Below are 12313 nucleotides of genomic sequence, written 5' to 3'. Positions count from 1 at the left end.
CTTGCCCCCTGTGCGTGACAGGGTTGCTGCTAGGTTCTAGGCTCTCCATCCCTCTCTTGACAATCTTCTTCCGATGTTCTGTTGGATTTTGCCTCTCTTACCCATTCTAGAAGGGTTAGACATAAGTATTTTGTTTCCCTCTTTTTCATTAATAAAGGTTCCCCAATCTCTACTCCGAGTCCATCTCCTTTACCTCAGATTCCAACTTCCACTCCAGTTCACGTGAAGCAAGGGTCCTCCAACTCTGTTATCAATAATCCTTGCATTCTCCCAGACAGGCTCCCAGTGCAGGGGAGTGGGGGATAATTCATGGTATGCTTTACTTGTTCTGTTAAGGTTGAAGTCTTAGCGTGGACTGGTCCCTAGAAGTCTAGTGGGAGATAGAAAATGTTCCGACATACAGCAGCAGAAACGCTTCGGTAAGCCAGCCAGTGTGATGCCAAAAAGGCTTTTACAACCATGTCCTTTCTCTTCAAGAAACCTAACAACAAGGTGGTCTCCTGTTCTTTTATCTCTGAACACTTGGATGCATGGCTCTCAGAGCCCCAGAAATTGGGAGCATTTTCAGAATTCTGCCTTGAATTGAAAAAGCCAGGAATGTGTGAGGAATGTTGCTGATGCCAGTGGGCAGAAACCTGGCAGGTGTTAAAGGGTAACCAAAATGAGAAATCCCTGGGACCATGGCATTTAGCAAGGCCATGTAGCATGGAGGGCAAGAAGCCCCTGGGTTAGGTGCTCAGGAAGATCTGGCCTCGCATCCACCCACCAGTGGGTACAAGGTGAGCGGCCAGAAGCATCGAGCGCCTTGTGCCTGCCCGGAGCCGGGACTGAGGTGACACTGGTGAGGAGTCTCCGCATGGGCAGTGCCCCATGCCATGAAGTCACACTAGGCCTCTTCTACCTGAAGTTTTGGTTTCATGTGATCCATTAACCACATGAGGTGGTACATGTCCAATAGGAAAATGATTTTGTTCCTTTGAAAGTAGTCCCTCTGGAGGGGTTCCAAAGGTACTACCATCGCTTCAAATCTTTTTGGGAGCCTCTCTTTGGAACTCACACATCTCCTTCTGACTCTTCTCAGTGGTGGGTTGTCTTTATTGGAAATAGGATTTTATTTTGGGGAAAAAAGACTTTGAGGGCCAAATGGGCTGGAGGAAAACCCTGAGCAGCCTCTGGGCCTGACCCTCTTGTTCCCACTGTTGCATTATTGTCAGAACAGGGAGCAGCAGCTTCCAGGTGTTTGGAGGTGGACTGAAGTGTACCCCACAAAGCAAGGACCCTGCCTGGAATTGGTGCTGAGAGCAATTCCAAAAGTGTCCCCAGGAGGCTTTGAGTGGCAGTGGCAGGCTGAGAAATGTGCAGTCCCCCAGGGACAGTCATGAAAGGCAGTTCTCATTTGAACATAGAGCTCTTCTCCCAGGGCCTCATATACAGTCATTTACTGAATTATATTTTAATGGATTAAGAGTATCTCTTAGATAAATACCTGACTGTGTAAGTCCTCTTGTTATCTTCTTCTTTCTTATCTCTTTCTCTCCCTCTCTGAATCCAGGTTATCATGAGTTGAAGAGCTGAAGCATTATTTTTTTTTCCCCACAGTAGTTTGAAATTCTTTCTTTTTCAGCTTTGCTTGAATCATAAAGGTGGAAAATAAGGAATAAGTGGAACAGAAGGAGAGAAACTGTCAAATACTTTAAACTCATTTTGCATGCCTTAGTCTTGAATCAGATCTTTTCTTCTCCAGGAAGCCCCACCAGCAAGTTGTCCAGTGCTTCCCAGACTACCCAAGGAACAGGATCTCCCATTCCTAAGATCCATGGAAGTAGTTTTGTCACTTCTACGGTCAAGGTAACACCTTCTCTGTGTGATTGCATGTGTCTATTTTTAAAAGTAAGCAAGTTCACCCAAATTGTTTGTCCCTGTAGAGGTTTAGCTTTTTGATGGCCGGGCCATTTCATTTTTGTTGTGAATCTCCAGTGTCACTCATAGTAGGCATTTAGTAAATACTTGTTGAACAGTTAAAAACAGTGGTTTTTTCAGTTGACTTTGTACATTTTAGGAAATTAATTCCTAGAGTTCAAAAGAACCTTAGAGATCATTTAGTCCACCCTGTAACCCGAAGTTTACTATATTTTTGATATAAAGGAAGATTGCTCGTGTGAAAAACTGCATTTGGCAACAGAGGACCTGCATCTAAATCCTAGAACTGCCTTTTACTTTCTGGGCGACTTTCATTTCCCATGCCTTAGTTTCTTCCTCTGAATGATGAGCAGATTATACTAGAGGGCTTCCAAGGATTTTTCCTTCTCTAGATCAATAAAGATTCTTTGATCTTGTCTAGCCATCAAGTTTCTGCTTAAACCCTTCTGTTTATAGGGATAAACTCTGTCCCTATAGGGATTTACTCTGTCACTTCTGCAGGTAGTATACCTGCCCCATGGTGAAATAGCTTTACCAGAGCTACTACTTGTGTGCTTCACCAAGATTTTTCCTTCATCCATCTTTACTATAGCGTTATGAAATAGCAAAAATTGACTTTGCTGTCCTGTCCCTCTTTCACAGGTGAAACATCACTAGTTCCTTCAGCTTTTCCTCATAAAATAAATCCTACCCATCCAGTTATCTCCTTTGAACATGTTCTTGTCTTTTGATCTTCCTTTTTACAGTATGGTACCCAGCACTGAACAGAGATCTCCAACTATGTTTTTGCTGCTTTCCAAAGGCAATGAAAGATGTGTTTTAAATTCCTGGATAGAGATTTTAAAATACTTCTTTTTCATTCAGACTTTTCCCTTGTTTGATCACCTCTTTGCCTCCCCAAACCCCAAATAATTAGGCTGTAGGATTTAGAAGGGATGTTAAAGGTCATTAATCTAACCTCCTCATTTTACAGGTGAGGAGACTGATGCCTTTAGAGGGGCAGTAATTTGCCCAGAGTTATAAAGATAGCAAGTAGAAGGTGAACTGGCTTAATTTAAATTCACACACTGTAGTGCCCAAAATAACCTCTTATAAAAAGTTATATAATTCTCTGGATGGTAAGTTCTTGGAAAGGTTTTTTCCTTGGGTCATGTAGAAAGTTATGATCTTCTGTTCTCCTAATCTTGATGACTGTTGATATTTAAACTTATTGACGCATATGGTGGAAAATGTTGGTCTAAACCTAATCTTTGCCAATTTGATTCCAAATATTTCTTGAATATTTCTTTCATATAAGAAACTCTTACTCCAATAGTTGGTGTTCTTGGGTTTATCAAAGACTAGGCTCCTATTTTTGATTATTCCTGGGTCTTGCTTAATCTGCTATATTCCATTGTAGCTTTTCTGTTTTTTAACCATTACCAAGTAATTTAATATCCAAGTAATATGATATATTTGGAGAAATGGTAGTATTATTTCCTTCCCCTTCATTTCTTTTTACTTTGATATTTCCTGTGGGATTCTTGAGCTTTGAGATTCTCCAGGTGAATTTTGCTAGTTTTGACTAGTCCTATATCCTGATAGTTTGGTATGTCTGTAAATTTATTTTGATGTTTTAGACATTTTCATTGTCTTGGCATAATCTCAACTGTGAATAATGAATATCCAATTTCTTGTTTTGCTTATTTCCATTATTTTTTACTTGTAATTGTTTACATTTTGATTGTGGCTTTGTATATTAACTCCCATATGTTTTATGATATGCATTTTGTATTTATTTTGAATGAGATTTCATTTTTTGTCTTGCGGCTGTTTTTTATTAGTAATATACAGATGCAGAAAGGATGATTTGGCAGGAGAAGGAAGAGAGAGGGACTTTATATTGCCACTTTATTGACATTACTTTTATCTATTAATTTTTTTATTGGGTCTGGCATTATCTAAGTAAACCATCATATCATTTGTCAACAGAAAACATTTTTTCTTCTTCTTACCTAACAAGTATATTCCTTTGATTTATTTTCTTGTTTTACCACTATTTCCAAGATGAAATCAGTTGATAGTAGTGAGTAGTTCTTATTGGATGAAACTTTAATGATCCTCTCTTAAAAATAATGTTAGTATATGGTTTTATGGCTATTTATCCCATTTACAAAAAGGTTCCTTTAATACCCATACCTTTTAATGTTTTTAACATAAATGAATATTGTTTTCAAAGATTTTTTCCATTTTATATAAAGATGAGTTGTATTTTTGTTATGTTTATAGGTTTTCTAATAAAAGTGCCTGAGACATAGAAAGTGTTTAAATATTTTGTTGGTTGGATATTGAGCCATTCCAGCACTCATGATAGAAATCCATAGTGAATAAGTTTTTAAAATAAGTCACTTCTATCTTGAATGGTTTATTCAAATTTTTTGCTTCAATTACTAGTGATATTAGCCAATAATTTTATTTTTATGCCTGATCTCTTCCTCCTTTGGGTGTCAGCATGTAATTTTTTTTTCTTTCTAGAAGGAGCTGGCTTAGATACCTTTTATTTCTATTGTGGTAGTTTATGTAGTATTAGGGTTAACACCAGCATCTTTAAAGAAGTCCTGAAATATCACCTCTCAGGAAGGTGATCAATGTGATACTCGCTTAGTTCTGAGTGGAACCAGAAGGCCTGAGATTCCTTCTAAATATCGAATTTTATGTTTCCAGATTAACTGTAATGGAGAGATTCATTTTGCAGTTTAAATTTTTAAATTTGCATTCAGTTTAAAAATAGAGACAGTTATCATGCTGTGAACTCTCATCAGAATAATGACCAAATGGGACTATGATGGAGCAGCTCCCCCTAATGGAGAGGTGAAGGGCTAAGCCTACATAATGAGAAAAGTTTATTTTGGACAGGCCAGTGTGTTTTGAAACACTATGTGTTTGTAAGTTTGTTTTCTCTGACTGACTGTGCTCTATGTATTTGTAATAGGTTTTGTTTTTCTTTTATTCTTATTTGGGAGGAAGCTAATGAGGAGAACTGATTAAAGTAAATAAAATATTTTTAAATAAAAAATGAGAAGGTTCAATTCTGGAGGGTTGAAATAAAAAAATTAATTAAAAATGAGACTGATAGATTACAAAAGCTTATATTATATAAAAATTATACATCTTCAGAAAGTTGCTATTTTTTGTTGTAATTGCTGTCATTGAAAAATTGTTTTATCTTCAAAAGAAAAAAATCAACACGGTTTAAAAATATTTACTATAACTGTAGTTTCCAAACCAAGCAATGAATGGTGTTTGAAAGGAAGTCTTTGATTAGCATGTTGATGTAACAGACGACATCCAGCTGAGGCTGGGGGGGGGCTCCAGAGAATCTTGTCAAGTAGTCAAATCTTCAAATTTCCAGAATGGTCTAACCTCAGTAACTCAAAGCAGGTTATTGGAGTTGAATCCGATTTTCTCCAGGTTTTTGGTTGCCTAATTTTGTACCATGTTGCCTACCCAGCAGGAGGACTCCTTGTTTGCGTCTATGCCTCCTCTTTGCCCAATTGGGAGTCACTCTAAAGTGCAGAGCCCCAAACCTGTCACTGGAGGCCTTGGAGCTTTTACCAAGGTGAGTGAGTGTTTTCAGGGCCCCATCTCAGCTCCTTGCCCATGGTCGCCTATCTCTGAGTGGATTAGGGTGGTGGCAATCTTTGATTGGTGTTCCACCACAGGTTTGTGCCTTCATGAAGCTCCTTGGGGAATGAGATGCAGCGTCAGGATTCTGGGCTCTCCTGTCTAGGGGGATCAGAGGGTCCATGTTGTCCCCTTTCCAACCTTATGTTGTCAATTGTTATGGCAAAGATGGCATAGTCAAAAGGCCCATCTAATGTACCCACAAGTGGGGCAGCCTGCTCCACTGGGGGCTGCTTTAGCTGAGAGAACTCTATCTCTGGAGCTTTTCCTCCTTGCCTCCCTTCCCTCAGATCCTCCCCCATTAGACTACTAGTCTATAGGACAAACTCAGGCCCTTGAAGGCAGCTCTCAGGTCTCCACCAAGTCCTTCTCCTGGTCCCACCTGGGGGCCCTCCTCTGCTTGTCAGCCTCCTTTCTAAAATGAGACCCCTAGAATGCCTCATGCCTCAAAGATGTGAAGAGGTCGGTGAAGAGATTTTGTTGGCATATTCACAGGGTAAATGCTTATTTCTCATACACTCGTGTCCAATGGGAACTTTTTCTAGGTCACTTCTTGCCTTTCCTTGCAGACCCCACTTCACTAATTTGATCATCCTGGCAGACAGACTGTCTCCTTACTTAGTGCCTTATTTAGTGTCCTTGTGTCTCTTCCAAGGTGATAATCAAGCAGGAGCCTGGAGAAGCCCCCCACATGGCCACCTCAGGAGCCTCCAACCAGCCACCTCTGCCCCAGTATGTGACTGTGAAGGGGGGTCACATGATAGCTGTGTCTCCTCAGAAGCAAGTCTTGGCTGCAGGAGATGGGACTGCTCAGTCACCTAAGGTACAGGAGCCATTCTCCAGGGTTTGTTAGGGGAAGGGTGAGGGCTCTGGATCTGGGATCCAGAAACCCAGACTCCTTGCTCATTGCCGCCAAGTGGCCAGGGCAAGTCAGCGCCTCTGTACGAGGCCCATTGCTGTGTCACGGAAAAAGCACTTCCACTGCTCTGGGGTCAGTCCGGTCATATAACTGAAGCTGTATCCAGGGGACCCTTCCCATTTTTGTTAGCAATGACTAGTAGGAATAGCTGACAATTGCAGGAGATCCTACAGCCAAATCCCTGAGCATCAGTCTCAAGCTGAGGTTAGGATCAAAAGTGACCTTTTCTAGGAACTCTGAAATCATTGAAGCAGGAGAAACTGTCACCTCCCTTTCCCCCCATCAAACTTCCCTGAGCCTGGACACCCTTCCTCAAATAGAGACAGAGAACGCTTCTTAAGCCGCTTCTGGTATTTGAGAATTTGCCATATAGGTAGATTTTAGGAGAAATATGTGTTGCTTAAGGAAAGAGGAGGAGAAGAAGAGAGAAAGACAAGAGAAAGAGGGACATCCTAAATTCTGTGTGGTCTGTTCCTTTGAATCCCTTAGTGTATTCTATACAGCACCTGATAAGCCCCCACTAATTTTAGGTTAATGTTGATTAAAGTTACAATATTATCCCTGTCAAACTAATATTCCAAGTGTGGAAAATCTCTCAGTTTATTTCTCTTTCATAACTACTAATTAAACAATCCATCATTTAGCAAACAGCTAAGTGTCAAGGACTGGGTTGGGCACTGGGGATACATATATAAAAAATGGTCTGAAAATTGATTGACTGTCCTACTTGAAGATATTCAAGGACACTTGTAATACACGGTTTAAGGAAAGACCTTAAAATGTAGTCTTTATGGCTTCCGTCCTACTTTTACTTTTTCTGGGATGAGCTCGTGCTGTTGATCTCATCTTGTTGGTAGAGGTTACTAAGTACTCCAAGCTCTACACTGGAAAAAGAAAAGCAAAAATCGGGGCCGGCCATCAGCAGGATTATAGTGATTTCCACTAGTTGACATTTAACCCAAATACCATCCTGAAACTTTGTGCCAAGAAGGCACATTGCCAGTTACACACCCAGAGCAGCCAGCTGTTTACTCTCGGATGACTGGCTTAGATCCATGTCACATGCTTAAGGTGCCTGGTTTTATTGTTATTGTTCCCGTGGGAATCGTCTGAGCCATGCAGAGTCACCTGTGTCTGCTCCTGGCTCCGGAGAGGCACCCATCTTCACCGAGGACCAGGAGGCGGAGCCCCAGTGACGTCTGCTTTGTTTCACGCAGGTGGTTGGCGTGCCGGTCGGCTCTGCTTTGCAGTCCACAGTGAAGCAGGCCATGGCCATCAGTGGGGGCCAGATCCTGGTGGCCAAGGCCAGCTCCGCCGTTGCCAAGGCCGTGGGTCCAAAGCAAGTTGTGACCCAAGGAGTCGCCAAAGCGATTGTGAGCGGGGGTGGAGGGACCATTGTTGCTCAACCTGTGCAGACCTTAACCAAGGCTCAAGTGACTTCCAGTGGAGCCCCGAAAAGTGGATCTCAGGGTTCAGGTAACAGTATTACTGGTCATCTTGGGGAACCTTTTAGGGAAGGGGCAGCCATGTCCTGGCAGTGGAACGTCCACATTAGTAATCAGTGCTGTGGGAACCTGAGAGACATTCCATTTAACTGGCCCCATGATCAGGTATGGAGGACCCTATAAAAAGAGTTAACATTTACTTCAGGTTTTCATAAAGCACATTTTGCAGGATGACTATAAGTAAGCACTTCACTATCTGAGGCACAACTGTCAAATGTCCTAACACCTTTCCTAAGAGTTATTCCAAACTCAGGTTCTAGTTCGATCATTCCCCCCACTTTTTTTTAAAGCTTTTTATTTTCAAAATATATGCACAGATAGTTTTCAAAATTCACCTTCACAACACCTTGTGTCCCCAATTTTTTTTCCCTCCCACTTCCTCCCCTAGACAGTAAGTAATCCAATATATATTAAGCATGTGCAGTTCTTCTATACGTATTTATACAATTATTTTGCACAAGAAAAATCAGATGAAAAAGGAAAAAAATGAGAAAGAAAACAAAATGCAAGGAAACAACAATAAAAAAGTGAAAATGCTACATTGTAGTTCACACTCAGTTCTCTCTCTGGGTGCAGATGGCTCTCTCTATCACAAGACCATTGGAACTGGCCTGAATCATCTCATTGTTGAAAAGAGCACATCCCTCAGAATTGATCATCATATAGTTTTGCTTCAACTATTTATTTCTAGACAAATAACTCCTAAATGTACATATTCAACCTCTATCCATCTTCCCCCTCAAGCTGCAGTCTTTTACTTCCTGCCGTCCTCATGTCCAAAACAGTTCTTAATTTACAATATTATCACCTTGCTTCTTTGTATTTCTGTGAAAGCCCCATTTTTCATTTCCCAGGTTTGCAAATGTGGAGCCACCTTCAGTTCTCATCCACCCAACCCAGTCCCTAATTAGTGACTTCTTCACCACGTTTCTCATCTCTACCTTTTCCTTCACAACTGTCACTAGTGCTCCAGTCCAGGCCCTATCTCTCGCCTGAACTTTTGAAACAACCTCCTCATTGGTTTCCTTGCTCTTGACTTCTAACCTAGGGCTTCTGCACGCTTTGTGTCATGGCCTCCTTGACAGCAATCCAGTGAAACCTCTTAAGTTCTCGGGACCACATTTTTAGATTCATAAGATAAAGTACATAGCATTAAGATGGAGAGCTCCTCAACAAATGACTCCTCACTCATCTCACCTGACTTTGCTGTGCCTTGACTTGCTACCTTTTGACTCAGTGCCTCTTAAAACACAGCCCTCTCCCTCACACCCAGAATATTCTCCTTTGGCTCTGCCTCTTGGCCCTGGTGCCGTGCTTCTGAGAGTCTGTCTGGGTCCCAGGTATTTGTGTGTCTACTTCTGTCATAGCCCTCTGGCAGAATGTCTGTCCCATCTAGCCTGGTGTCTAAGACAGGTTTGAGTAGAAATCTCTGTCACTAAAAGTCTCTAATTCTCAAGTTACTTCTCACTTAGATATGCTTTAACGCACCCTTTGCCTTGACAGTTTTCCCCCTTTGGATTGTGATGTCAAAGAGACTCAGGCTGCATTGGTGTCCACCCGTGCTCAGGCTCAGTGAGGGACTGGGGAGACCCCCAGGGGAGCACGCAGCAGCTCTGTGACTTAATGGAAGTGCAACTTCACAATCCATCCTTTATGGCCTCTATGTACTCTCTCGATAATGGATCTTGACAATGATTTTTCTTAGTTTGAAAAGAAAATGGATCTTGAACATGATTTTTCTTCGTTTGAACCAAAATAAATATTACTCTTCACTGACCAAAGACCGAGGAATTCAACCCTGAAAAAAAAGAGTCAGTTAGAGGCCAAGGATCCAAGCCTAGCATTGGCGCAATTCTCAGAATCTGTCCCAGAATGCAAATAGCCCAGAGATGGGCTCCAGATTCAGTGTTAGCAAGAGAATTTATCTATTCTCTATCATCATCGGTCTCCTCCTCCTCTTCTTCTTTCCCACCCCCTCCCACTATATATCTATAAATAGTTACTGTTTATGTCTGTATTTATATATTAGTGTTGACTCTGACAGTGCTATTATTACAAAGAACAGCCACTGTTTATAGTCACCTTTTCCCACTGGTCATTTCAGTAACTTGAGATTTATTTGTTACTCATGTATCTGTTTTCAAGTGTTTCATTGCCACCTGCCTTTCTCTGTCATTGTAGTGATGGCTACTTTGCAGCTGCCTGCCACCAATCTGGCCAACTTGGCAAATTTGCCTCCTGGCACCAAACTGTACTTAACAACAAATAGCAAGAACCCTTCTGGAAAAGGAAAACTTCTGCTGATCCCTCAAGGGGCCATCCTGCGAGCTACAAACAATGCGAGTGAGTCTGTCTTTGAATCATTTGGTTGTTGGGGTACTGTGGATGGGTCATCTGGGATCTGGAAAATGAACCGGTAGGGCTTAAGGGGTGGATGGCAGCTCCCCCTGCCTTCAGGGGCTCGGAGAAACACGAGGGGAGGGGATGCCTCCTTGGCTATCCTTTTAGAGGGTCTCAGCTCTGATTTTTGTCTCTTTTGGTACCAGAAAAATGTGCTCATTCTAAATATTTTTGTGTCATTTAAGAATAAAGGGACAAAATCAGAAACTTTGGGTGTATTTCAAGGGAAAGGGTTGGGGTCTGGGAGGACTCATTAATGTTGTTGACACTGAGAAGAAAAGGATAACAGAAGCCCCTCCTCTCTTCTTCTCCTTCCCCCCAGCCTACCAATTAGGCTGTCAGATAGAAGGCAGTCCCTCCTGCCAAAATGGTAGAACCCGAGTATCCAAGACAAATCTTAGAACTGTCCCAATGCCCTCAACTCCTTCTCCCGCACTCACCCTCTTCACTCAGCCTAGTCCTGTACCCCTTCTTGCTTTCATTTCTCTTCCTGTCTTTTTACAAGCTCCAGCATTCCCTATATGATTGCTCAGGCAGGGCTCAGCTCTCCCCTTCAGGGAGTCCTATGAGACAAGCTGCCCGTGGGCAGTGGTGCTCTGGGAGTGGCTGACCTGACCTCTGTCTGTACACACCCATCCATGTGGACTGGCAACTCTGGGTGGGCAACAGAACTCCATCCTTATTTGTCCTCAAAATACCTCAGAGAAACCATAGGGAGAGACGGTGCTCTAGGCGAGGTCCTCTTGGGCACAAAACCAGCCACGTTGGTGGGATGCAGTGAGAAGAACCTGTAGAGTGAGACCTGAATTTAATGATTAGTCTCAGTCGGGTTTTAAGAGATGAAACTATTATAACTAATAGTGTATATGTTTAGGCTATGGAGGTAATGGCCCTAAAGTGAAAGATTTGCATCCTCCCTACCTGGCACTTTGTATCTGTTGTGTAAACACCATAATTGAAATCCAGTTAAATCTCTCTTTTTTTCTTAAATACACAATGATAAACAAAAAAATAAATAAATAAAAGAACATTTCCATGTACTCAGAACCACATAAGGAAAGGATTCAGTAAAAACCATGAATTTATTTTTCCATTTCACTCTTTCTTTAGCCCGCCCCATAGAAGGTTACCATTGGGCATGAATGTGTGTGTGTGTGTGTGTGTGTGTGTGTGTGTGTGTGTGTGTGTGTATTCTTTTTATCAGTTATTTCCCCAGAATAGACAGGTTCTTCATGAGACCTTCATAGGTCCTATGTAGGGTATAGGATTTTAAGACTGAAAGTGACATAGTCTCATTCAAAATTGTTCCTAGAGCAATGTTACTGTTGTGTACAACATCTTCTTGATTCTGCCTGTTCTATTCTTCATTATTTCATGCAAAACTTTCCATGTTTTTCTAAAACTTCAGCTCATCATTTCTTATAGCACAGCAGTATTCCATCACAATCACACAACACATCTTCTTTAGCCATTCCTGAACTGAGAGGCATCCCCTCAATTTCCGGTTCTTTGCCACCACAGAGAGCTGCAATAAATATTTAGAACACGTTAGTTTTTTTTTTTTTCCTTTTTCCCTAATCACATTGAGAAACAGATTTCATAGTGATATTGCTGGGTAAAATGTATGGGCAGTTTAATAACTCTGGGTATAATTCCAGATTATTCTCAAATGGTTGAATCAGTTTATAGCTCCACCAATAATGAATTAGTGTCTCAGTTTTTTTCACATCCCCTCCAAAAGTTGTATAAATTTGCATTTCTCTAATCAATAATGATTTAGAACATTTTTTCACAAGGCCCATATAGTTTTGATTTCACTGAAAAACTGCCTGTTCATATTGTTAACAATTTATCAATTAGGGAATGACTCATTCTTTAAAATTTGCTATATAGTTGGAATAGGAGA

The 12313-nt window shown here is 41.4% G+C and overlaps 1 protein-coding gene across 7 annotated transcripts in view; it reads left to right on the top strand.

Annotated features, from left to right (window-relative positions):
- YEATS2 (YEATS domain containing 2) overlaps positions 1–12313 on the top strand; it is an 86373-nt gene that overhangs the window by 46255 nt on the left and 27805 nt on the right. For 6 of the 7 annotated variants that reach the window (XM_031968018.1, XM_031968017.1, XM_031968014.1 and 3 more), the window contains 5 exons: positions 1745–1848; positions 5411–5518; positions 6239–6406; positions 7720–7978; positions 10189–10350. In XM_031968018.1, coding sequence (XP_031823878.1) covers positions 1745–1848; positions 5411–5518; positions 6239–6406; positions 7720–7978; positions 10189–10350 — 801 coding nt within the window. The remainder of the gene's footprint in view (positions 1–1744; positions 1849–5410; positions 5519–6238; positions 6407–7719; positions 7979–10188; positions 10351–12313) is intronic. The other variant, XM_031968016.1, reaches the window with a different exon arrangement.

The sequence above is a fragment of the Sarcophilus harrisii genome, chromosome 4 (genome assembly GCF_902635505.1).
Source record: "Sarcophilus harrisii chromosome 4, mSarHar1.11, whole genome shotgun sequence".
In the NCBI taxonomy this organism is placed as follows: Eukaryota; Metazoa; Chordata; class Mammalia; order Dasyuromorphia; family Dasyuridae; genus Sarcophilus; species Sarcophilus harrisii.
The sequence above is the reverse complement of the archived record's forward strand: the minus strand, read 5'-3'. Positions and strand labels throughout refer to the sequence as shown.